The sequence below is a fragment of the Cololabis saira genome, chromosome 10 (assembly GCF_033807715.1).
Source record: "Cololabis saira isolate AMF1-May2022 chromosome 10, fColSai1.1, whole genome shotgun sequence".
Taxonomy (NCBI): domain Eukaryota; kingdom Metazoa; phylum Chordata; class Actinopteri; order Beloniformes; family Belonidae; genus Cololabis; species Cololabis saira.
This window is the reverse complement of record NC_084596.1, coordinates 11,789,449-11,817,114: the sequence shown is the minus strand read 5'-3', so window position 1 is coordinate 11,817,114 and position 27,666 is coordinate 11,789,449. Positions and strand designations below refer to the sequence as shown.

At 37.5% G+C, this 27,666-nt stretch overlaps 1 protein-coding gene across 3 annotated transcripts; it reads left to right on the top strand.

Annotated features, from left to right (window-relative positions):
• The first annotated feature begins 657 nt into the window (after positions 1-657).
• LOC133452417 (rho guanine nucleotide exchange factor 18-like) lies at positions 658-25,946 on the top strand. 3 transcript variants are annotated; one of them, XM_061731703.1, is made up of 20 exons: positions 658-765; positions 9,472-9,587; positions 9,900-10,006; positions 11,331-11,471; positions 12,006-12,250; positions 13,442-13,567; positions 15,219-15,336; positions 15,448-15,699; positions 15,858-15,934; positions 16,604-16,785; positions 18,199-18,254; positions 18,639-18,818; positions 19,712-19,828; positions 20,190-20,305; positions 20,388-20,459; positions 20,554-20,601; positions 21,253-21,729; positions 21,953-22,268; positions 23,591-23,695; positions 25,033-25,946. In XM_061731703.1, the coding sequence occupies exons 2-20, from the start codon at positions 9,526-9,528 to the stop codon at positions 25,185-25,187; spliced, it is 2,952 nt and encodes a 983-aa protein (XP_061587687.1). In that variant the 5' UTR covers positions 658-765; positions 9,472-9,525; the 3' UTR covers positions 25,188-25,946. The 3 variants fall into 3 exon arrangements, with proteins under 3 accessions (XP_061587687.1, XP_061587688.1, XP_061587689.1); XM_061731704.1 differs by lacking the exon at positions 9,472-9,587 and having other exon boundaries at positions 676-765; XM_061731705.1 differs by lacking the exon at positions 658-765 and having other exon boundaries at positions 9,496-9,587; positions 9,861-10,006.
• Positions 25,947-27,666: the final 1,720 nt, after the last annotated feature.

Sequence of the window (27,666 nt, the reverse complement as noted above, 5' to 3'; positions counted from 1 at the left end):
TATATATATGTGTGTGTGTAAGTAGATACTGTATAGAAATAGAGCAGATGCAGTTAATAGAGACAGTATAGTGTAAATAAGTATATTTATATATTTATATGTGCATGTGTGTACAAATATATAGAAGTATTCAACTATGTGTATGTATGTATGTATGTATGTATGTATAGGTATGTGTGAGTATAATTACAGTATATAATAATGAGTGTGAGTACAGTGTGTGAGTATTTATAAATACAGGTTAAATGATTAGTGGGGTAGGATTAAATACATTTACACTTCTTCCTACTCCTTTTTTGCACATGTAAATTGATATCAAGTGTTAAAGGATGAAATTCTTTGTTTTGTTTTCTTAAACTTCTCTTGAAGGGTTGTTTTTTACGTGTACAAAAATAAATCAAATCAAATCAAATCAAAAGCATGACAGCAGCCTGCAGGCAGAGCCACATGTGTGGGGAAACGGATGCCTCATGTCATTCTGCTTTAATCCAGAGACTGAGGGCAGAAGTACCTGTTGAATGAGCTGGAGGAATTTGTTGCAGTGATTCAAGCGACTCCCACAAAGCTGAGAGAAGGAAGGACCATCCGAAAGAGAGGCTGGGATTTCTTTTAAAACGCCCTCTTCCTCTTCGAGCTCCATTTCTTCTTCCTTATTCATGCACTTGTTCCTGCGGAGGCATCAGCCGAGGCGAGGACTGAGCACTTCACCTGCGGCCGCTTCCTCTCTGCTCAGGGGAATCCTGCTGCCCGGTCACTGAACAAGGGGTAAGAATGAACTAAAGCTGAGGGACTAATTAACCAAGTTGGGAAACGGCTGCAGGTACCTCACGTTCGTGTTAAAAACATCATTATTATTATTATTATATTTATTTACATTATTATAAGTCCTTTTTTTGTTTGTTTGTTTTTTTTTTACGTTTTTGCTTTACAATAAAGTTATGGACTACGTTAATGTTTGGTAAAGCCTGATTTATGGTTCCGCGTTAAATCGACGCAGAGCATACGCCGTAGGGACGGCGTAAGGGACGCGGCGACGCGCACCGTACGCTGTGCGCTCTGCGTTGGTGTTAACGCGGGACCATAAATCAGCCTTATTTCGACGTCACCGAGTGTTTGGAGTTAGGAAGCGAGAGAGTCAACAGTGGAGCTCCATTGTTTGTCATCGTTGCAAAATGTTTACATTTAGGTTACTCTGCACTCCTTATATTCAGTCTCATTTTAATAAAGCTGGCTGAGTTTTTTTTTTTTTAAACATTGTTTTTATATGATAGTTTCATTTTGAGTATAATGGATTGATAAACACAGACATGTATGTGTTCCAATTCTCAACTCATTTTAATGTGGCATGGATTATATCTCAAAAATGATTTTTTTAACTATTTGACTCAAACCTGAATTGAATTAGATGCATATTTTTGAATGCCATGAACACATGGAAAACAAATTATTATCCAGCAATTCACTTTAATACACAATAACAAAATTAACTGAATAAAATAAGTATCTTTCTTAAACAGAAACCTGTCCTTCATTAACTTAAAATTGTATAAATTAATATAAAACAATAGAAAGAGAGCAGAACATCCATTCTGTAATAGTACACATTTTTAGTGCAATAACAAAAGTGCGAACAGAAAGTCTGTAGAAAACACTCCTTATATTCAGTCTCATTTTAATAAAGCTGGCTGAGTATTTTTTTTTTTAAACATTGTTTTTATATGATAGTTTCATTTTGAGTATAATGGATTGATAAACACAGACATGTATGTGTTCCAATTCTCAACTCATTTTAATGTGGCATGGATTATATCTCAAAAATTCACTGAATTGTGTCCATATGTCTTTTTTTGTCCATTGGCTGGCATTTTTTTTTTTATGTCAAATGTTTGAATTAAGATGTTAAAGTATAAAGTTCCATTTAAGGTTTATCATAACAGTCTTAAACATCAGCATATTTATTATTATCTTTTAGTTTCATTCCAATGTATATACTGTTTATATTTTTTACTTTTTCGCTGCATGTGTGTGTTAAGTGTACTGCTACTGCACAAAGGACAATCTAATCTAATATAAAATGCTGATAGCATTACACTTTTTCCCAGTTTCATGCTTATATATTCTGATAAGCCTTCAGTTTAAGTCTACCTGCCTAATACTGATTGAGTAGATCAACTTATTCCCTACCTAAACAGCTCTATTCAGGATGTGTATCTGATTGTTTTGGGGTGCTTGGCAACAGGAACAAGTCCTTTGGCCCTTGTGGGTTGTGTTGTGGGTTCTCTTGCTGCAGACATGTGCCATCAGATGGGTGTTTGGGGAGTCTGGAGGTCCGGTCACCCTCTCCACATCTTTGCTGTGCAATTAGAAACACTTTCAGTCAGGTTTTAGGGGACCCACTGCTTTACAGTCGGTTCATGGTGCTTCCCTATGTCTTCGTCATGTGGGAGGTATGACGAATCTGTAAAAATGTTAGACGACAAGTGTCAAAGTAACATCCAAGTGAATGCCAGGGTTTTTCTGTCTCAGCAGAGCAGACGATTGCTTTGACTGTTGAACTGTATCAGCCATGTTGCTCACTTTATCTGTCTGCGCCTTTTAATGTAGTGGCTGATCAGTGAATAATCTCTTGAGTTTCTTTTCAGAAACTGTCAGTCAGACTTTGTCTACCGATACTCTTTTTCCTTTTTTTTTTTCCTCTTCAGAGCCTTTGAAAATATCACATTACACTGATGTAGACTTAGAAAAATATTCATCAGATTTATGCCTTCATCCATACCAAGACTTTTGCGTTTTATTATGTACCAAGAACAGTAATATCGTTAAAAAATAATAACATTAAAAACTGGACTCTGGTGCAGAAACAAATCACTTTCAGGTTCCAGATCTTGTGGCCTCTGCTCTCCTATGCAAATTCAGGCATGTGGACATGACTTGACGTAACATCTGCAGCCAGTCCTGTCTCAACCCATGCTCCTTAAGCATCTGTCCCCATTGATTGAGCCTGACACTTTATCGATGGCATATGTTAGGAAACAGGTCAAACTTTCACCTTGGCATTCTTCCCATTCCCTTTCGAATACACAAGCAACCTTGTTCTAGTTTTTAAAATGGACAGCTTGAGAGTCCCCCCCCAGGTTATGATGTTGTAATGTCTTTATTAGGCCTCTAACTTTGAAACTCTGGTATACGCTTTCATGATATAACTTTTGTGGCTGTGTTAACCTATTCGATCTTCCAAGCGGAAATTGCTGTTTATAAGTTTTAACTGTTCACCTGAACCCTTTCTTGTATATGGAACCTACTGTAACAACTGTAGGACATCTCTTTTGGATAGTCTTGATTGATGATAACTTGAAAGGGTACTGGCATTTCCATTTGCACAATGTCAGAATCCTCAGATATTTACTGGATTATCAAAAATCTGTGTGAGGATGAACCACATCAAATATTGCTGTTAGAGACGAGAGTATGTCGGTTATCTCTTACACAAGTGCTCATATGTTTCATGGAATTGGATTAAGTAAAATAATAATAATCTTAAACATATTCACTATGTAATGAAACCAACAAAGTGTCCTGATTTAAACCACAATTAAGTACAGACACTCTTCATACACAAACTGATGTTGATACATAGTCCACTTGAAGGAGACTTCTACTTTTACAAACTTTTAAGACATGGAATACACTGGCTGTTAAATTGAGCGACCTCATCTTCTAAGCTGATTTAAGGTTTCAAAAAATATCTGAAGGTGAACTTGTGCTATCAGTGTTAAATTGTAAAAGGATGCTATTCAACCATTTAGCATCACTTTACTGTCAGAGATGGCCTTCAATAGCATTGAAACAACAAAAACAAAATGCTGATGAATGGTGGCAACATTACATTTGTTTCTGAAAGTTTGTTGAACTGCCGAATGAAAAATAAGATGACCTCAGCATTTTCAGTGATCCTAAACTTTTATCACCATGGTTCTGTGCAAATTGATTCACCAAGCATTTACTGATTTACTGACTCTTCCTGCTGTTTGAGTGGGTGTGTGTCCTTCCAACCTGGATTATTCTGTAAAGAGTGTTAACCACTCAAAACATAAATGGACACTTTTTTTTCAGCTTTTTCCTCTTACGTGGACAGTTGCTAATTCTGGCATCTAGACGAGATATAGTTCTGTGATGAAAGGAGAACAACTAGACAGTTGTCATATATCCAGTAAGATGACATGGTTGGCTAATGCATAATGATAAACTTATTTAGTATACAGCTTTGGTCACTTTTTGCTTACATTATACATGTTATTTGATGCTTCTTCCTGATCTCAAACCAGTTCTTTAGATCCTGAACAGACCATTATGAAAAATTATTTCATAGTCTAACTCAGCAATTTATAACTATATACTTCTCACCCTTTTAAGCAACTAATGTCTAACATACCAAGGTGGCACTATCCAGTTTCTTTCAAATGTTTATAGTTAGGTCGCGCTGTTAGTTGCGTAGGAATGTAGGCATGCACTTTTGTGTCACTTTTACCTCAGGATAATGACCTGGTTAGCAAGGATTTACGTGTTGACACTGACAGAAACGCTCTGGCATGCATTCACAGCACATTACACCGAAAAAGACAACAGTGTCTAGAGGTTAATAAGTAAACCGGCCGTCAAGGTTATTAGATTGTGAAGGCTACATGGAAAATGGTATGTGTGTCTATTTTGGACATTCTCCCTTATGTGGTGATGTTGGACATACTAGCCATGATCAGAAAATCCCTTGGATAGTAACACTGCTCATGTTGTTGCAATGCAGTGTTTTACTGAGAAAATCTGCATCCTGGCATTCACCTGGATGGCACGTTACCTACCTGAACATTTTTGTGTGTATCACATCCTCATATGGTAACAGCCCGACAATGTCGGGCGCTACAGTAGGCCCCAAAAACATGGTTTTGGGAGGACATAACATAACACATTGACTAGGGATGGGCGGTATGGACTAAAAAATGTATCACGATAATTTCTGGCATTTATCCCGATAACGATTAAAAAAAAAAAATACCAATTCAACTCCACCTTTGTAACTATAAATCTATCACCACATTCAGTCTTTGGAGCCCCCAAATCACTGCTCTAAAATAATCTTTCTTTCTTTCTTTCTTTCTTTCTTTCTTTCTTTCTTTCTTTCTTTCTTTCTTTCTTTCTTTCTTTCGTCGATTTAACACAGAACCATAAACCAGCTTTACACAAAAACGTCACCAACGGGAATTTATCGTTTTTACCGCAAGATGACAAATTCTTACCGTGGGGAATTGTTTTGACGGTTTATCGTGAACGGTAAAATATCGCCCATTCCTAACATTAACACAGTCTAAGGTGTTCACCTAACCTTCAAACTGTCCAGATACTAATCCAATGGGCTCTAATTGCATTTGTCAAAAACAGGACAAAATAATAAGGACCCCATCTCCAATCCCTCACAGCACAAATGATCTTTTGCTAACTTTCACACGCTATTCTTTGATTATTTGGAACTGTGAGTTTGAAATCCTGCTTGGGCAAATGGCTGTAATTTCACAACTGTTAAATGTAGCTGGTTGGTTTTTGTATTTTCAATACAAAGTTTGCAACTCTCACTTATTCACTTTTAGACACATTATAGTTCAGTTGTTGGAGTAGTTATTTGTCAACCTAAGTGAAACTTCTTCATACTAAGAGCATTTTTACCAGGTTCCCTCTGTCTGTCCATCCTCTGCAGGATACTTGGCAGACTTGCTGTTCTTGTTTTCCCTTCCAGGGTATGGCCTGTATTTCATGCTGCTCAGTTCCCTCTCCACCTAGTGTCCGTGAATCATTTGAGGTGTGGCTGCTTCTTGAAATACGAGACTGAACCATACAGTACAACCACTATAGATATAATAACATATCGCACACTTTAGAAGCAAGTCTTTAAATGACTGAAAAATGGAAAGTATGACTGTTATCATGACTTTAATTTGTATCATCAGTGAGCTTTTTAAAAATTCTCGCTGCTTTACCAGGTTAAAGACAAATATCGGGATTTAAGCCTTTCTAATGTCATTTTGAAGTCACTAGTCTTGCCATTAAACAGAAACGCTCCCGTGTATTGAGTTTGTGTCACAACTCCTTAAGTTAAACAGTCATGTGTGCTTTAGGTGTGTCTGACTTTGAACAATTACTGCCTTTAAGCTTAAGACATCTGTGAAACTAGAAGACTCTTTGTCTATATAAAATTAGAAATAAAATATCTAAGCCTTTTAGACTGATTCTCCTTCCTGCGTTGTGTTGCCAGAGGCTTTGCTGGCGCTGCTGCTTTGGAATCAGGTGGCGACGTTTACACACAATAGTGGATCGTTCTCATTCACCCTTGAGGGCCCATTAGCATGTGCAGACAAAGTCAAATTAGTGTGTGACACGGGAACATCAGTGTCAATAGTTTTCTGTATTTACCTCCTTTTGTATTTATTCACTGGTTAAACAAGATTTTCCTCTTTTGTTTTTTTTTTGTCACCAGGAAACTGGAAGATATAACTCTGAAAACAAAAAGGCAAATGTATAAAAGATCAAGTCATTTTATTTGACAGACTAAGAGTTGATTGATTTTTAGAGTTTTTTTTTTTTTTTTTTTAATTCTCTTTTTCAGAGCATGATTTAAAATGACGCAGTATTCATATTTTCAGACACTACTGTGGAGAGATTTTTCAAGACTAAAAGAAAATGCTTCATTGATTCCTTCTGAAGTCTCCTCAAAGTAGAGGAGGGAAAGCTCATCCATGTTTGTGCAGCACCAGCTGCAGCAATTTCTCTGTCTAAGTACCACAGTTCATCTTCTTCTGTTGTATTTTTCCCACACAGCTAGTCTGATAAGAGCTATGATTTCAGTTTGTCAAACCAGTTCCCTTTAAACCGGGCTAGATTAGTTTGGCAACAGCTTGTTAGGATTCCTTTTCCACTTAATCCTCTTTTCCTTTATATATTTATATATATATATATATATATATATATATATATATATATGTGTATGTATGTATGTATGTATGTATATATATAACCTCTTTCGATTTTATCAGTCAGATCATTCTTATTTTAGTCTGATTTACAGATTTAAGTGGTTGTGTGTGGAAAAACCATAACAATTTGTCAAAGCTCATTATCAAACTTTGATTTGAACAATACATCATTTTTTTCCATACAGTATGTTTTATGATGAATATTAATCTAAAAAATGTAAAATCTGTTTGATTATTGTGCTTTACATTAAAAATAGACAGCATGTATATCAGTAAAAGACAAAAGCTGCATCAAAGAACATAACTGGAGAATAGGCATACGATAATAACAAATAGGAAGCTGGATTTATAAACTGTACTAAGTTCATAGCCAATTGGTAAAAGTGTTTTGGATGTGTATTTTTGCTCAGAGGTGCTTTCCTTAAGCTTATCACAAGTGGGAAAATTAACCATTGTGCAAAAACTCTTGATGGCGTGAGGTTGTGTTATAGTTAAGCTGTGCATGTCATGGACGCAGCAGTGCGTAACCTGCTCTGCTAAAAGTAGAGTCACGGTGCCTTGAAGATTTACAAAAACGAGAGGAATTTTGTGCATACAACCAAAATGCACGGCTTCTTCCGTTCTAATGTCCATCAAAAACCATGCCCCCAAAACACGTAAAGAGATAAATATGCATTACGCTCGGGAACATTGTCATGTTACGTGGATTACATCTTTCGCGACAGTTTATCAAAACATTTTTCCCTCTTTCTGATCATTGTCTTTTGTTGCCACTGGTTTATTCTGTGTTCCTCTCAGAAAAAAATTCAAATGTGTCAACAACTAACTACCATAGGTTACATGTGTGATATCATCCAGCTGGTATGCAATATCAGTACAACACAGGGATGAGCAGGGTTGTCCTCATGTTTCATCTGAGTGACAAGGCATCAAACCACCTGAATCCCATTTTAAAAAGGTAAAGGGATAATTGCCTATCATGGCATCAGTCTTCAACATCTCTTGCTCAATGTTTGCCTTTGAAGAAACTACAGAATATCAACTCAATTAGTTCTTGCTGCATCCGCTCATGTACACTAAGGGCCTGATTTGGTTTGCGTGCGTAAAAACGTGTGCAAACTTGACATCACCCGCAAACCAATGTGCGAGCTGATCTACTAACAGCGTGCAAAGAGGACTGCGCCTCTCAAATGAGCAAAATAGCACACGCTGTTCATTTAGTACTTTTGCCCTGATGAATAATCAATATGGGGCGTACCCACCAGAAATCTTAAATACTGGGAGGGGAAAATGCAAATAGGTTCATTTACCACACGCAATGAGATTTACCAAGCCTGAAAGTTATTGCGGGGATTGTGATTGCGTCTGTATTTAATACATTCGAAAGGAAGGTGCTAATCTGCCCAGCATTACGCACCGATGGCTGCTGTTATTGTGGCAAGGAGGCGACATCGCCAAAATCAAAGAATACGCAGAGAGAGAGTCTTTATTCTGCTGCATGCTATTTTAAAAATGGTTGCACAAGTTTTTATTAAAGGCCACTTTTTCTTTAGTTCTTCGCCTTATATCTTGCCACCTTCTTTTAACCTCATCTGCCATTCTTTTTGTGTTACCAACTGCATTTATTCTATCGCAGATTTTCTCCCATATTGCGTTTCTTTTGGTAATGTTTAAATTTCTTTGCTGTAGTTCATGAATGTGTTTATTTGCCTCTTCCACTAATATCTCTAACTCCAACTCGTCAAATTTCATTTTGCGCTTGCGACTATCCTGCTTTCCATCCAGACTCTCCATGGCGCAAACCGTAAGACACACAACACCTTATCTAAATACTGCGGTTTGCACCTGTTATCAATTGCGCACGCATTCTTAGTTGATCACCCGCAAAACACACAACAACACGTGCAAACTTTTTCAGTGCACACACAATTTAGTACTCTTTTATTTAGGATCTTAGTAAATCAGGCCCTAAGTGTGCACGTAATAAGCACAGAAATGAGTAGAAATCTCAGATGATTGGTAGATAGGGAGACAAATCATTTCCCTCGGCTCGAGTGAAATAATTGGTCCTGTGTGCTCCAGCCTACAGAGATTAAGAATAATTGTCATGCTAATCTCAGAGCAAATTATTTATTGTTGCAATTTAAGAAATTAGATCCTTAAATGCTTTGACTTTTTAAACAATGGATTCAAAATTAAATGATGATGATCCATACGCTGCTGCTGGTAAGAGGGAAGCCTTAGGAGGCCACTGAAGTTCCTGTTGGTGTGATGAGGTTTAGCATTATGAACTGTAAGCCATCTAGATATATCAAAGGTCATCCAGATGTACCCGCTAATCTATTCATACACATTTAGCACAAGTATAACAGGATTTCTTAGGAGAAGCTGTGCCTTTTGTTACTCACAAATGGTTTTCCTTTCTCTTCCTTGTTTTTTCTCTCTCTCTCAGCGCTGGGGAGACTGTTTGTCCCTCAGTCTTATGGCCAGTTTTCATTGACCAGGCATGACTGTCACCCCCCAGAAATTCAACCCTCAACAATCTTTATTTAGAGACACAAGTCCCAGGTTGGTGATAAGGAAAGCTACAAACGAATATGCGTCATCTTCATCTCATTTCCATCATATCTGAGAGTGCCTACAGTAACAGATCAAGTTCCATTCAAGAGTCAGCAGATCAGATTTAAATCTAGTCTCATGTTTTTCCAGTTTTATCCAGGGTACTGGCAAATTTGTCACTCATTTTTGTTCCTTTTGTCATCGCAGTTGGGTTATATTTGGTGGGTAGACAACACCCTCTCCCTTATGTGTGCATGCTTTTGTGCTGACATCACATTTCAGTTTACCCTGCTGAGTCTTCTCTCTGCACAAACCAACCAGATCCAATACGGCACAGATGGAGGAGACTGATGGCCTTCGGTTAAGGCTCCCCCACGAGGACTCGGTGTCGTTGGTTTCCACCTTGTCTGAGCCCATCAACCTAGAAGGTCAGTCACTCTCCGGAAGGTGATAAGAGGCCACCGAAAGCTTTGCATACTTTTTTTTTTTTCATTGAAAATGTATTTATTGATAGTTAGTTAAGCCTTTGATTAAATTCCTGGTGCCAGGAAGATAGTTTTTCTGTAGTTTCCATTAAATCAATAATGAAACTTTTGATGTTAACGTGTAAGATAAGTGCAGCTTTAACAAAGTCCAGACACTGTTTATTACCTTTACTCTCTTTATTAATGACCTTTGGAACTCAGACCCTCATCTCAAACTTAATTTGATAACTTAACTTAATTTGCAGATTTTTGTGAGTAATTATTACAAACAGATTGGTGTGATGTGTAATTTTGTGGAATAATTTAAAGATTTAAAAGAAAATCAGAGCACTGAAAGTGTTGGAACAGTATAACTCAAACTGGTACAGCATAAAAACTTAAAGCCACAAAAGTTAGACACACATATGATTTAAAAATAACCAGTTCATGTCTAGTAATGAATCACTGAAACACACACTCATGTGACTATGAAACACAACGGTTGTTTGAGTGGTATTTTGAGAAAAGTTTGTCCGTTTGTTCTTCCTTCCTCTCATTTAACTCTCTATTATAGCTTAATCTTCCCTCATCTTAATTACTGCAACATTGTTTGGGCTTCGACACATTCAACATATATTAATAAATTATTGATAATTCAAAAAAGGTTTCTCAGAATGATATCACATGCAAACAGATATGAGCCATCTGCTCCCCTTTTCATTAAATATTCATTATTATCCGTCAATAAAATTAACATTTTTCAAACATGTTTATTTATGTTCAAATTTAAAAATTATATACAAGATCTTCCTTCTTTTTTCATAATTTGTTTTGTGATAATTCCGATATTCATTCTTATGCCACAAGGCACAAAGATGATTTTAATTTACCGTTTTGTAGAACTGGTAAACATCAATCTTTCATCACTTTCAGAGGCCCCCACTTGTGGAATTCACTCAATAAATCTCTTAAATCATCACCATCCTTGCCAATATTCAAAAAACATTTAAAGAACTTTCTTATTGTTTCATCTTTGTATTGTTCATTATTTGATCTGAGTTACATTTTCTTTTGTGTCTTTTTTTGTTTTTTTTTACTCCCCCTTGTGTAGCTTTTGTTTTGTTTTTTACTCATATATGGAAAGGATTCTATATAAGCCACCAGGCTTCTTCCTTTCCTTGCATATTATTTCATTGTTTTTCATTTTTTCGTTCAATTTGTCTTATATTTCTAAATAAATAAACTAAACTAAACTAAACTTTTGCGTGACTGTCTGTATATCATCCAGACTCCCATTATGCTCAGATGCGATGTGAGCTCGAGTCTGATGCCGAGAATCTGGAGGCAGAGAACTGGAGCGTCACTGTGGAGCAGAACTACCTGAAGACCCTGAACAAAGAGGATGTGAAAAGACAGGATGTCATCTACGGTAGGTTGAAACAGAAGCCAGTTCCTGAATTTGAAAATCGGGGTGTGTCCTTCTGTTTCTGAGCCAGTTTGTGTAAATGGAATATATGTCAGAAAGTAACCGACTTTAAACCTGAAAATCCGCTTGCATGCATAATTATCAAGTATCATTTTCATCAATTGGTTCATTTGCATGCAGAATTTTCTCATGTCAGTCACTTAACAAAAAAGACTATGAGATCATCTCTTGCAGAGTGCGCTGACTTCACTTTTGACGTAAAGGGTACAAAGCCTATAATTATGAGTTCTTTCTTTGTCACCGAGATAACCCTCTTATTACATAAAATGATGGGAGTAATTAGTTTTTTCTAACTGGCTACGTTTCACTTCAAGAAAAGGAAAACCTTTAGCTTTCATCACTATTATAATAACATAGCTTTCTTTGCTTTTGCTTACAAAGGACTGAAGCTCTTTCTCAAGAGATATAGTATATTAAAAATATAGAATTCAAGAATGGAAAAAATTAAACAAACTGTCTTTCCTCCAATTTTACCAGAGTTGATCCAGACAGAGATGCACCATGTCCGCACTTTAAAAATCCTTTTCTACGTGTATATGCATGAGCTGAAGCGCTCTCTTCCACTCGACGAGGGCCGGCTGGAGCGGCTCTTCCCGAGAGTTGAAACTTTGCTCAGCCTCCACCAGCACTTCCTCGACCGCCTCAAAGAGCTCCAGGGTCAAGAGGAGGGAGCCACAGACTACTACCACATCACCCAGCTGGGGGATATTCTTAGCAGTCAGGTAAGCACTGCTAAGGACGTAAGCAACGGTCCAAAATATTCATTTTACAGTTTTTGTTTTTCCTTTCCCCATCAACACAAAACAGCAGGGACCCCAGGAATGACGCTGTCACTTGTATTTCCAGAGATATATTTTAGTCTTTTATCTGCTGATAGAAAAATCACAAAAATGTAGCTAAATGCATTTATATTGTAAAAAATTTTATATTTTTATTTAATAACATAAAACATTGTTTATGCTATTGTAGTTTGAAGTTACATCCGATATTGGTATATTAAAATTCTCAGTTACGTCATTGATGATGCAATGGAATATTTTGACTAAAATGTCTTAATTGTCTCTGATTATCCACACCCTCAACTGTCACTCAGCACATCCAGTCTGCTGCTGACTGAACAGACCACAGTGGAGTAGTCAGTCACTGAACTTGGAGCATGCCCTTATTATTGTCATTACAGTGAATAAGCAACACAAGCTCTTCCCTGTCTGTCCTTGAAGCAAAAAGGTCCAGAATGAGGAACTGTTTCTACTGCAAGAAATCAAATATATATTATGTATATATATATATATATATATATATATATATATAAATATATACATAATATTTGTGGACATGTGCAGTTGAAAAATAGTCAATGATATTATTTGATAAGAAGTGATTTTAAGACCTTTTTTTTTCTTTTTTCCTCCTCCAGTGCATTTTATGTTACCATTGCCTGGGGCTGTGGCGCTGAAGGGTGGCAGAGCCAGTATTTTCAGTCAGAACTGCTTGTTGTTCACACATAAGCATACTCTCAACGGCCTCTTCATTAGATATACCAGGTGTACCGAAGAAATCAGTGAGCGTAGATGACTGTTGAAAATTAGAGACTTTTGCCTAAATTTACAGTTTCACATTCACGGTGCTTTTCATAGTAATCAAACTGCTGTGAAAAGAGTCTGCTCCACCTGTGTGACATAAACAGTGTGTGAGTCACGCTTTCAGCATCAACTTAATATTTGGCAAGTAATGTTTTGATGTGAGGCAACTGTGTTTGGTATTTCATGTGAACTACGAGGTCACATTGTGGGACTGGAGATTTGTATCTGCCTGTCAAATGAAAGCAATGCTCATGTTGGTATAATACAGTACTGGTATGAGTTAATCTTGTGCAATTTAAAAATGATCAAGTTCTTCCTTTTTTGTGTCAGTTTTCAGGTACACTGGGAGAACAGATGATGGAGAGTTACAGCTTTTTTTGCAGTCGTCAGAGTGAAGCCATCAGCTTCTACAAAGAGCAGATTCAGAGCAACAAGAAGCTACAACTTCTTATCAGAGTAAGTACCGTAATATACACTCTCATCTGCTTTTGCATACACAAGTAATTCTCTTTAAGAAAAAGAGAAGTTACACCAAAGAAAGGTTGTCTAAAATATACGATACTGTGATAGATGCCAACAAACTCCAGCTGACCTCATGCATACCTTTTGGCTTTGCCCCTCATTAAACAACTTTTGGACAGAGATTTTCCACTCCCTATCAAAGATAGTGGGGCAGAGAGTGGAACCTACTCCTTTAGGAGCCTTGTTTGGGGTTTTCCCCTCATTGCCCTCTCTTCCCAACTCGGAGAGGGATGTTTTGGCTTTTGTTACATTATTGGCAAGGAGGTTGATAGTGATAAATTGGAAGTCCCCCCCCCCCCCCCCTCATCCACCCACTGGATAAGGGATATTTTATATAGTTTTAAACTGGAGAAGATCAGATTCTCCCTTAATGGCTCTGTAGACAAATTTTTGAGGGCCTGGGGTCCATTCTTCACCTTTTGTACAAAGTCTGGATCAGGGTTATAATAGTTTTGAATTTTTCATTTTAGTTCAGTTTTATTTAGTTTTGACTTTTTCTCCTTCAATTCAGTTAGTTTTAATTTGTTTTTAGTGTGGGTTTGCTAGTTTTTATAAGTTTTTATATTTTCAAAAATGCTTAGTTTTAGTTTAGTTTTTATTAGTTTTAGTTTTAGTTTTGACGTCACGGACCGTGATGCGTTAAAGTGCCGTAGCTGCCAGTTGGATGTAAACGGCCAGAGCAGAATAAATTGATCATACCAAGAGGCTTATATTGACAGGGACAAAAACGGAGGAAATTATGTCTATAATTTCAGTTCGTTTTAGTTAGTTTTCTAAACACGCAATATAGTTTCAGTTAGTTATCGTTTTTGTCTTTTAATTTTCGTTTTTATTTAGTTCAGTTAACGAAATGGTTTTTTCAATTTTAGTTTTCGTTATTTCGTTCGTTTTCGTGAACGATAATAACTCTGGTCTGGATCCAACTCTAGTGGCGGACAGGTGAGGTCCGGTGGAATAGTGGCTTTATAAACTTGTGCTAGGGGTGGGGCCCTGCGGCACGGGTCACAGTAAATCTTATATGCTATACTTCTGGACTGATGTTTGTTTGATGTTTGCTTTTGTATTCGTTATTACTATTATTTTTTAATTTGGCATAAAGTATATCCTTTTTGTTTTGGTCTCTGATGTTGTTTTTTTTTGTTTTGTTTTTTATTTTTGGGGTGAAAAAGAAAACGCAGTCTTTTCTTTTATAAGGTTTTTATTTACTGGGTTGTACTGGAAGTTTGCATGTGACTACAAAACTACCTCTGCTTTGTATACTTCTGTGGAAATCCAATAAACAAATGTTTAAAAAAAAAGAAAAAGAGAAGTCATTCTCTTTAAAAAAAAAATGGAATGTCTGAACAACCAGAAAACAACAGTTTTCACTCATAATATAAAACAAAACTGCTCAGACATATAACACAATTCTTGAGTGCTTTTAATACTAATAATCACTGTTAAAGAGAAAATTTAAAGAATAACATCCAATTAGTGATTGGTTATATCATACTCTGTTAAAGGCTTTATAACATGCCCGGTTGTTAAATGGCAATAAATAAGACAGCAAGCAGATTCTTATTATAAAAACCTGTCTTTTTAACAGAACATAGGTCAGCTGCCTCTAGTGCGACGATTGGGAATCCCTGAATGTTTCCTACTGGTGGCCCAACGTATCACAAAATATCCTCTCCTGGTGGAACGAATCATCCAGAACACTGCAGGTTAAATCTCCACAATTGACTTTCTGTTTTACAAGCTGCTGCACTCTTCATTTTATATTGTACTAACTGAAGATCGGGACTAATTGTTAATTTATCACACACTCGTTACAGCTGACACAGAGGAGTGTAGGTCTCTGCAGAAAAGTCTGGGGCTGATCAAAGAGACAATCTCCCAAGTGAACACTCAGGTTAGCGAGTATGAGAAGGTCGTTCGTCTGAGAGAGATCAGCCTTCGCCTTGAGCCAAAAACTCCTGGTCGGCTGAAGGATGGCCAGGTGTTTCGCAGAGAGGATCTGATGCAGGGCAACAGGATGCTTCTGCATGAAGGCACCGTCACGCTGAAGTACTCTGGCAGACAGAAAGGTTTGTGATACGCTTCTTGATGGTGACCATTTGGCTGAGGATGGTGCTTTTACTAAATATGCAAGCCATTTTGACCATTCTTTTAACTTTTTCCTCAAGTAAAAGGATAAAAATTGTGTTTGTTGGGTAATATATCTGCTTGTAATCCCCCCCTTCAGATGTTCTCGCTGTGCTGCTGTCAGATGTACTCCTTCTCTTACAAGAGAAGGATCAGAAACTTCTATTTGTTAACGTGGTGAGTCCTCCTCAAATATAACTAACAAACTGAAATATGTCATGTTTATACACTGTATTCTGGTGAGTTTGTTCATATTTAATTATCCTACAGTCTGATGTTACAGGGGTTAAGTTGTGGAATAGCTTGCCAGATAATCTTAAACAAAGTAAAAACATCATACAGTTTAAAAATAGTTTAAAACAGACCATGATTGGTAAATACCAACAAGATTGAAGGATAAGATTCAAGAGAGAGAATTATGGAATTATGCAGGTAATAATTACTGATCTTTTTGTCCTTGTTTTAATCGGGACTATTTATTATTTATTTTTCCTTTTTTCTTTTCTTACTGGTTCTTTGTTGTTACATATATTTTTTGTGTTTTGTGTTTGCTTCTTTTTTGGGTGGAAATGCTAGAAAGCATTTGTTATAGAAAGTGTAAATAATAATAATGTGAAGGTTAAAGGGTAGGCATTTATAAGCTCAGAGGTTCAGCCTATTCCTTTTCGATCCAAATGATTACACGACATGTTATGAATGAGTGTACCATATTGAGCACATTATCGAAATAAATAAATAAAAAAATAAAAAAATAAATAAAAAAAATTATGCAGTGTAACGATCCAGAATCTATCATGATATTCAGTGGAATCGCAAAATCTTGGTGTGTTGATGTGGTTTATGCAGGAAAACAAGCCGCCGGTGATATCCCTTCAAAGACTGATCGTCAGAGAAGTGGCCCATGAGGACAAAGCCATGTATCTCATCTGTGCATGCACCTCCATCATGCCTGAGATGTATGAGATCCACACGAGCTCCAAAGAAGAATGTTTCACCTGGATGACCCTCATACGAGAAGCTGTGAACAGGTGAGATTAGTACTTCTATCACGGGATATTGAAGTTTGTTAGAACTGTTGTTACTTATAGTCTAATCCAGTGGTTCTCAAATGGGGGTACGCGTACCCCAGGGGGTACATGAGATTTTAAAATATACATATATTTAAAAAGTAGCATCCATGCAAAAATCCTTTAAAAATTAATATTTCATAAAAAAAATGAGGAAAATATAAGTCTAAATTCATAAAATGAACTTTATCTTCAGGAGTAGGCTATTCAACTTATTATCCTAAAAAGATGGTGTGAGTATCCCCCACACCAGGATGGTTCCACCTAACCTGTCAAATGCCACCTGGCTTCACCTGTCAATCACTTGGACCAACGATGGAGTCGTGGTTGAAGCATAGCAGCAATATTTTTATGTTTAATAAATCAGTTACTGATTGCACAGTGCTCTGTTTTAGGTCTTTTTTTTTTACAACCAAAAGTGCTTTGCGCTGGTTAGGGGGTACTTGGCTGAAAAAATATTTCACAGGGGGTATCACTGAAAAAAGGTTGAGGACCACTGGTCTAATCAGTAGTAGCTATATCTTTGTGCAAAGCTGACATAAAAATGTAGCAAATTCCGAACTTATCTGTAATATAAGAAGGTGTCTTTGTCCAAAATTATAAAACAAACATTGGATCGCGTCTCAATAGTGGCATCATTTATAAGATGTACAGATGGTTAAAGTTCCATGCGAAGCCACTCACGCATGATTCTCACGAGATCTTTATGAGAAAATTTAAACTAGATTACTATATTTAGTCCCTTAATAAAAAAATGTACAATTTTGTTCAGAGAAATGTCAGGATGTCTAAATTATGTGTTGTTGACCACAATTCTCTTTCTGAGTTCCTAATGACACCCACATTTTAAATGGAGTCTTACTAAAGACTTTTGTTGTTGTTTTTCTTAACAGATGGTATGTTACATATCAGCTTTGTTGAAGTTATTGAGAGGTGATACATTAAATTAAATTACATAAAATTTAAAAAATGACTAGTTATTTCACAACATTCTAGCCAGTTCAGCCAGTTCTGCTGCACACTTTTAATGCGCTAAAAGTTTGTGGTGATTTGATGACAACTTTAGCATCTGCTACAGGTTTTGTATATTTCTAGCCATCAGTTCTTCATATTCTCTATTTCAGTGAATCAAGTTTGATCTGACAACACGAAGGGTCAACTAACAATCGCTTTATTGCAGACTTCAATTTAACGGCAGCGTTGTCAGAAGTGTGTTGCTAGGGACTCGAGCTCTTACTGTATCATATCAGACAGCTAATATGCTGACCCTTATGTTATGGAATTTAATAAACAATTTTCAAATCCTATTTCTTTTAATTGTCACTTTAGAGTATTAAACATTAGGGGATGCTAAATAAAATGGTTCTGTTTCAGTCATCGGGAAGAGGAGCTGTACCATGAACAAATTGCTATGCTACAACATTTTCAGGGTAAGTTGAGTCTGTTATTGGGTTTTTTAATAAAGTACATAGATAATGTCAGTGTATAAACATAATTGCCTGATTGAATAATATTACATGATATCTGATCATCAAGTTTAAGTTTCTTCTTAAATATGACATAAAAGGTTTTGCTAATTTCACTGTGCAGGTTATTTATTACATTTTTATGCTTTTTTGATGCTAATGCCGTTTCAAAACCTTGTTTTGATTCCTATATACTGATAAGTTTTTGCTTTTTAAAAAGTCCGTCCTTGGGCTTTTCTGGGGAAATCCTGAAGAATATCTCAGGAGGGATTATATATGTGCTCTGTTTACTTTCAATGAGTGTAAAGGGTTTACAGTGTTTGCTTTCTTTTGTTTGTTACTTTTAAGACATTCTGAAGGTCACAGATGACCAGATCATACAAAGCCTGTCAGAGAAACAGCAACTCTTTGCTGCTCTGTACGAGTACGTGACGGCACAAGAAACTCCCCACAAAGGACTACTGCTGCGTGGAGACACGACTGACCTCCAGCAGGGGGAGGTGCTGCTTAATGGAGCCATCATGGAGGGTAAGAGCAGAAGGAGCTCCAGTTGCAGTCGCAACAAAACTAACTTGTTAGTTGGTTTTACTGAGTTGTTGTTGTTTTTTTGGGGACTTTAACTCGGGACGCTTATTAGCCCTTGTTTTTAATCTGATATCGGCCATGGAAGCATGCCCGCCGCCGATAGGGGGTGACAAACGGGTCTGTTGTCCCGGGCCCAGGGTAGGGGGGGGGGGGGGGGGGGGGGGGCGCCCAGAACTGGAAAAAAAAATAAAATGTTTTTTTTTTTTTTTTTTTTTTAATTCTCACTTAATTATGGAATCATTTTTCAAAATATGCCTATTTGTGGAAAGATTATGTAGTATTTGAGTTACATAAAAGCTTGTCATTTGTTTTCTTCCTAATTGTCCTTGTGGTCGCTGATCAAAATTTGATGTTATCATTTAAGTCAACCATTAAAATGGTCAAAATGTCCGGTCAGCACAAGTCCGGTGCTCAGAAAAGAAGAGAAAAGAGAAGAAGAGAATAAGAAAATAGAGGCCTCAGAGATTCTCTACACAAATATTTTAAAAAGGGGGTGACGGTGAAGCTGGAATTAATAAAGTCAGCGTAGAGCAAGGTAAGAAACAGCGCAGCCAACGTTTACCAACCTTGTAACTTAACCTAACTGGCTAGCTCTAATGTTAACGTCCATTAGCTTGAATAAAAACCTGAAGAGCAGAGGGAGAGGAGAGGAAGGGGAGAAGGAGAGATCCGGGTGCAGGGGGGACCATCTTAGATTATTTTGTCCGGGGCCCCGACAAGACTGTCAGCTGGCCTGCATGGAAAGTGAAATTCCCTCCTCATATACTTAACCAGAAGTGTATTGCTAATATCTTCAAAGGAGGAGGTTATGGATTATTTTTGCATTTTGTCTGTAGTGGAAAACCTGCAGAACCTGCTCTTCATGACAATAAGGGATCCAAACTTTCTTACGGAGGAGAACGACCTGCAAGGAGAGTCACAGAGGAGCACCAACACCCCTGAAGTGACGGATGGTAATCATGTGGCTAAGACGAACTTTGATGAATAATTAAAGATGTGTGCATATTTGAGAAGTGCTGTACACTGGTTTTCAGCTTCTGATGCACCATCCTCCTCACACGGATTCACAGCACACAACTTAAGATAAAGACTGTTCATGTTATAACAGGCTGGTGTGATTATATCTATTTACTTATTTATGTTTAACTTGGTTAAAAGCATCCCACATTGGTTCCCTGGAAGTTGTGAAGCTAAAACAAGGCTACTGAAACTAAAACAAAAACAGAGCAAAACTGAATAAGATGAATAAGAATTAAGACTTGTTACCTGAATTTGTTCACCGACTTTTGCATTTGAATGATTTAATTTTCTCAGATGCAGATGCAGTTGAGAACCCGATTGATAGTGAGAGCTTTCCCCTGCACGTCGCTCAAACCAGCAGTGACCACCCGTCCCAGGAGATTCCCTTTTCTGAAGGCCTCGAGCAGTCTGTAAGTAACATCCCTGGGAAACGCCGCCGTGATGTGTGCAGATGAAATATGAAATATTTACGTTGTACTATTTTGATTCCAGGCTGATGACGAAGGGCAAACCCTCCCAGAACCGAGCTGGACTTCAACCTGGAGCCAGTCCTCTGGGACGGCGGTAACTCTTCTAATACTTATTCTCTTCACCACTTTCCCCTTTTTAGGGTCTGTATGTATTCGTGCACAAAATAACTTTGTCTTCCATTCTCTAGTTGTGTGACAGTGTGATAATGCTTGCACAGAGGCTCTACAGCTTACAAGTAAGGCAATAAATTGTTTCTCAGATCTGTCTCAAGTTCTTAAGCTTTTTCAAAGTGTCATTTGTGAGTCATGTCAAAAGTGTTGCAGTACCGTATTGGCCTGAATATAAGACGGTGTTTTTTGCATTGAAATAAGACTGAAAAAGTGGGGGTCGTCTTACATTCGGGGTCTAGACGTTATACCCATTCACAACGCTAGATGGCGCCAGATATCTTTAAAGCGAATGCTGAATTTAACTCCCCAGACCAAAGCAAACCCCTGTCACGAAGAAGAAAAATAAAAGATAGTATAAGAAAGAAAAGAGAAGAAAATAAGAGAAGAGATAACAGAAAGTGTAGAAACGTAGTTTCTCCAATCTTGAGAAAAGAGGGTGGAAGTTCGGCAGGTAAACCGGCAGCTGAGGAGAAGTTATGATGCAAACTTAAAGATAATGATTTCAAATAGTCAAAATAACATGCTTTTTCTCTCGAATATATTGTTATAATCATTTGTTTCAGATGTACTGTAATTATTTTCTGTATAAAAATTGAATTTGGTGTTCAGAAAGTCTTTCTTCCAACTTGAGTCTTGAAAAAGAGGGGGTCGTCTTATAATCGGGGTCGTCTTATATTCGGGACAATACGGTACATCATTTTCCTCATTTTGTGCAGGCCGTCATTGCCAAGCAGGACAGCAGGATTGAGCTCCAACAAGCTTTCACAACAAAGAGCAAAAATCCCGCTCGTCACTACAGCAACGTGCTCCTTGAGCAGGAGAAGCAGCGCAACTTGGAGAAGCAAAAAGAGGAGCTCGCCAACTTAAACAAGGTGCAGATACAGCTTCGAGAGGAGCAGCAGCGCTGGGAAAAGGACAGGGAGCGACATAGGAACACAGTCGAGGCTCTGGAGGCTCGGCTGCAACAGAGGGAAGAGGAGTGCAAACGGTGGGAGGACGAGCTGAATGAGGAGAAGTCTGAGCTGGAGCGGCAGAGGAAAAGCTACCAGCAGGACCTGGAGAGACTGAGGGAGACCACAAAATCAGTGGACAAGGAGAGGGAGCGCCTGATTCAGGAGAAAGATCGCTTGGACAAGTTGAAGACAAAGTTAATTCAAAATCCAGGACACGGGAATTATGATAATCCTGCACAAGTAAGCAATGGGAACAAATTAATCCAGATCACTGACACATTTGTACAATCATCAGTTTAAAGGAATAGATTTAAGACTATAACTAAGAACTGTCAAGTTCAAATAGTGATTAAAATAATATTATTGAGCCAATGTAAGACTGATAACATTTTAATGCAATTTATATACATTTAAGAGAAAATCACTCTGGTTTTAATTATTTCCTTTTCCTCCCCTGTCCAAGAGTCTTTCCGCTTATTCGTCATTCAGGGAAAGCGTAGTGAACGGAGGTGGGACTCTGACGGCAACTCGAAGGACCCCAGTGCTTCCTACTAGTCTGTCCAATCTCAGGGAAATGCCCCCAAAGGTCCCGCCGCGCAGGGAGAGCATCAGCCCCCACGCAGCCAAACGGGAGCTCCCCGTCCATCTGATCAGCACCACCAACCAGGTGCAGAAACCTGCAGCGGTGCAGCAGAAGATCCCCACCAAGCTGGCTGCAGCCAAAGGGAAGGAGAAAAGCAGCAAGGGGAAGAGGTCCCACCAGAGAACACAGAGTGCAGGTCAGGACTCCAGTTAGCAGTGGGTTGTTGTTGTTAGGGGTGTAACGATACACTAATCTCACGATACGGTACGATATTATAGCAGTATTTTTTTAACAACCTTGAATGAGGAACATATGAAAATGGTCTTTTATTTAAAAGACACAAAATACAAAACAATGCTGTGCGTTTGCCCTATTGTTACAGTTTGTAATGCTTTATAACTGTTTAAGTTTTAAAGAGAAAGCCAGGCCAAGCATTTTCCACAAACTGAACTAAAAGTAAATGTCAGGTTTGCATTATGCATCTTCAGTTTCATGCAAGTAAAAATATTTTGCCTCAAACTGAATAGTTTCTCTCATGTATGATTTGACTTTTTTCTTTTCCAGAAATTTAACAACTAAAATTAAATAAATAAAAGTAAATAAATACATTCAATTTTACATCATAAAAAAGATTAATTCATTTTCATCTTATAAGTGTAAGAGGAGATGTATTTTTGTTAAGGTTATTTTGGTAATTCAGGGTTCATTATTTTATAAATATATTCTTTTATATTCTGATGTAAATCAGGGACTATAATGACACTAGTCAGTTTATCTGTAGTGATTAGTCTGTTTTAGATTGGGCGAGTGATACGCCACAGTACGGCACTAGGTGCAGTGTTGATGTTCTAAAATCCTACACTGTTGAGGGACATTAAAGTACACTGGAACTCAGCAGAAGTTGTCCCCGTGTTTATCCTACTCACGACCCGAAAAAGGTTTAATTTAATAAGGTAAGGCTTAACTCTACACCGGCCTTACATAAGTAAAAGTTCGGAGCTCAAAACCCCCCAAGAGTCCCGTGATCGGGACCAAAACGGTAGTAGTTTCTTCTGAGCGGAGTCAGTTTTTCGTCCGCGGGTCGAGGCGCGGTCGGCACAAATACACTGCGCGTTACTAGTCAACACAATATAGGCTATTAATATTAATAACCCAATATCGCGATACAGTTTGTCACCTCCACGACACGTTTTGTGACTTTTTTGTATCGCGAAATTTCGTGGCACGATATATTGTTACACCCCTAGTTGTTGTGCTGTCAGGACAGGGTTTACTTTGGCTTTAAATCTTCAGGGATGGAAGCTGATCTTTACAGGTCAAAAATACTTTAAAAGACAGAAAGAAAAAGGACACAAACAAGCTAATACTGAAATGTTTACAGTTAAACTCTGAGGAAACGATGTTTGTTAGCAGGGACAAATGATCCCTCATGTGACTGCTTCCAGCTTGACTGGTTAAGTGCCATTTATGACTGATTTTAAAAAGGCTATAAATCCCAATAAGTCCTTCTACTTCCAGCTTCTATAGATGTGAACCAGGTGCTGCCCATTCGAGTGATGGGCAAAGAAGGAGGCAGCCTGAAATCCAGAAGGAGCAGCAGTCCTCAGAGGATCTTGACATCAGGTACAATAGACAAGACTGACATTGCTACATGATGTCACTGTGTTTTTGTTTCTTTTCCTCATCTTAAACTTGCTCAGACATGGCTATTTCCATCAAGTAAATTTAAAGCTAAACTATGACATATTGCTTAATGTTACTTCATATATCTATTAATTGGTCAGGTGTAAACAAACAAGTCCTAGTTTTGGTCATCTATGAAAGCAGAACACAGAAATCTTTGGGAATTCAGTAGCTTGTGATTTTTCATTGAGGTCAGTGTGTATGTGCTATGTTTATTCTCACACAACTGATCATTCATGTGTCAACAATTATTACGTAAAAAAACTACATTAGAAATTACCTGATGTTTCCATTTAATTATTTATTCAAACAGGTTTAAACAAAACAAAATAATCAGAATACATAAAATGTATATACCGAAAAAAAACAAAGAAAACCATAAGCAAAACAAAGCAAATTAAAGAGACAAATCTATATGTAAATAAATATTTCAATATTATATATTCAATATTATTATAAATATTTCAAATATTAGACCGTCGTGAGACAGGTTAGTTTTACCCTACTGATGATGTGTTGTTGCAATAGTAATCCTGAGTAATCTCTTTTTAAGCACATCAGCCTTTTTTATTGGATAAAGGTAACATGCACTGACAAAAATGTTACAAGATTAAATTACAAAAGAATTTAAAAGTTTATCACTTATATGGCTTTAATTTATGATAAAGTTCCGTGTTTAAAAACAATCAGTGTCATTGTGTTCAGTTAGCAAAATCAAACAACTTTGTGAGTAAAGGGAACAGAGTGTATTAAATATTGGTGCAGATCAGGATCACCTTAGTTAATGATTGCTTAAAGTGTTTAAAAGTAAAATTACAGAAGTTTCAAGGATTTCTTGTACCTGTAGGGGGCAGCATAAAACTGTTTACATTATAGCTGAGAAGAGCCGCTGATTTTTTTTTGGATCAGTTACTGAACAACTCCCTGTCATAGATTATGTTTGCAAATTAATGAATGTAAAGACGAGTAATTTGATGGAACTGAGGTGACAGAAAAAGGTGTCATTATTTTGAGGTGTTAACAATAAAAATAATGATGGTAATAATAATAATAACAATGTCTTGCAGTACAACACTACATGGCACAAGATTATAAATAGACATCACTTATTTTCCAACAATGTTAACAAAAGCTGAACATTGCAAATATGACTATTGAAATTTTAAAAGTTTCTGTTTGGTAATCATCAGTTCAACCTCAACCTTAACTGCAGAATTTTTATCCTGTGTGAGGTCCTCCACACCCTGGATTACTCTTGTCCATCTTTCTCCCCTCAGATACCTTCAGGCCACCAGGAGTTGCCCCAAGTGTAAAACCATCACAGTCCTTCATCGTTCACAAGCGAGGCGGCGCTGACGGTCCTCCCCCCACACCACCTCCCTTCCCCAAAGATATTCTTGAAAAAGTCAAAGATAAGGTACTATTCCTTTAACCATGAGCTGCAGACTGACGTTGGGATGCAGCCTGTCCAGCATGCAGACTTGCACACATGGAGAATCGGAGGGAGCTGTGAAAAGACATTCAGGATGGTTGTCGTGTTTTCAGAGACCACCTATGACCAATACTTTGACCATTTTACAACAGCTGAGACCAGATCCACTGAAGAGAAGATGTCTAAAGAGATGTATATTTGTGGTAGAGGACGTTGGATAAATGTAGAAATTTGTGTTTGTAATTTTGAAAAAGTTTATATTTTAAATGGTGAATTTTATGACCATAGACTCCGCCCATATTTTTTAAATATATTTTTATTCTGAATGAAAGCAGGTTTTTCTGTATCTATCAAGCACTCATTATAAAAAGCGTTTTCTTTATTTAAGAACTACTGTAGGGTGTACAGTGTAGATTTAATAGGTATACTTCTGTAAATATGAGGCGCCAATATTTTATCAGAATGAATCAGATGATGGTGAAAATGTCTACTTTCTCCTTTCTTGCTTGGGTCTGCTCCTCCATGTATGTTTAAACTTAAAAGGTTTCTTGAAGAAATTGGTTTTGTACAGGAAACAAACCATCCACACCAAGTCGTACTTCCTGCCTACGTGCAGTGATGCAGAATGGGCTGGATTGTTACAGTATGTACTCTGTGCTGTAATAAAATAGCTTCTGATATTCCCTTTTAGGTCATCTTCTGTTTAAATGAAACATTAAACATGAGGGCACTCGAGAACAAAAACACAATGACTACTGGTTATCTGTTCAACATTTACTTTTGAAAGTTTAGATACAGTATATTTTTTTAGATTAATTGTACGTTGACTGAATTAAGCGTGCCACAGCCTGGAGAGTCTAGTGTTTTAGAGAGGGACAAAGACGTCATGTGGCATCGTAACTTCTCATCCTAATTATTTTGCTGTCAGGAACCCTGGAAGCAAAACTTCCAGTTGGAAAATAAAATGGAAGTTGAATGCTCAGCCCAACTCTTTTAAAATTGGGGTGAATAATAAGACACATCTTACAAAGAGACAATGGAAATTTACATTTTCAGTTTACTACCCGTCTACTGCAACTCGGAAGCCTGAGGAAACAAAAGGCAGAGATTTTGTACTTTAAAAACATCTCTTCATGAGAAATCCACTTAACAGGAAGCTTTCCTGTGGATTTGTTTTGGCCTAAAATTGTGCAACTGTAAGTTAAACATGTGAATACAGACAAGAATGCACTTTCTAAACACAGTCTGACTGATTGCATAAGATCAACCAGACGTAAGGGAAGACATGTCCTTGTGTACACATACAGGACTTTTAGTGGAGCCTTCAAGTCCTGAACGATTTTTCTTTTCCGTGCATAATTTTTTGGGTTATATACATTTTCTTTTTTTTTTTTAATTAGCTGATTCCAATACAAGTACTCCAAGAACTGCCTGGTTTTGTTGTTGTATTCAATATTGGCAAATGTCTCTTTTTCTTCATGATACTACACGTAATTTCAAACACTTTATCATATACAATCAAAGACATTGTAAAAAGTATTTTATTCAATTATTCATAATTCTAAAGAGATGCCAATGCTACTGCCCATTCTTGTATCTATCCACATCACAAAATGAAAGCAGGCAGATCACTGCTGCACAAGATTTGTATGGTTTATATCTTGGAGATTTAGTTAGTTGTGTGTGAATCAGTGGAAAGGCAGTTAATATTTCAAAACGTATCATAAAACTTGAAATGCACATCTTCAAAGACTGTAAATCCCATCTAAATAAAGCTTCAAGTTTGAAGTTTAAATGAAATCTCTACAAGAACACATGGCCCATTAATAGGACTCCAAAGAGGGCTGGATTTGTCATTGATTTTGGCCAAATCTCATTCGTCTATGTAGATGTACCGGTACTTTTTCGTGACTTTAGTGAATATGGTATTGCAGATTGCTACCAGAAGTGGTGCCCCACTGACGTATAATTTATGGAGATTTTATGAAAATTGCAGTGTGTGAAAAGTGCTAAAATTGTGCTTTCACTCTAGTAACTCTAGAGCAGTGTTTCCCAACCCTGGTCCTCAAGGCCCACTGTCCTGCATGTTTTAGATGTTTCCCTTCATCACACCTGATTCTAATTAATGGTCCTAATTAGCTTGTCATCAAGGTCTTGACACTTGTGTTGATGACACAGCCACTTGTATCACGGTGTGCTGAAGCAGGGTAACATCTAAAACATGCAGGACAGTGGGACTCGAGGACCAGGGTTGGGAAACACCGCTCTAGAGTGCTGTGACCGTCTCACAGACCGGCAGATATCATTTCACTCTGTTAGGATACAGAAATCAGTTTTTGAAGAGTGAAACTTTGTTAACACTTCTTTCACATGTTTTGTGTGAACATGTGCCTGTGTGCGTACGTTTATCACTAAGAAAAAGACACATGGGGACTCAGAATTGACCACTTAGGCCTCTAAATACGTTTCACAAAATAAA

Bases quoted from the DNA above. Each gene is read 5' to 3' on its own strand.
- LOC133452417 (XM_061731703.1), top strand. From the start codon at position 9,526: ATGACTGTCACCCCCCAGAAATTCAACCCTCAACAATCTTTATTTAGA. The intron at 10,007-11,330 runs GTCAGTCACTCT...TATATCATCCAG, and splicing joins TGAGCCCATCAACCTAGAAG to ACTCCCATTATGCTCAGATG. The intron at 21,730-21,952 runs GTAAGCAATGGG...CCCCTGTCCAAG, and splicing joins ATTATGATAATCCTGCACAA to AGTCTTTCCGCTTATTCGTC.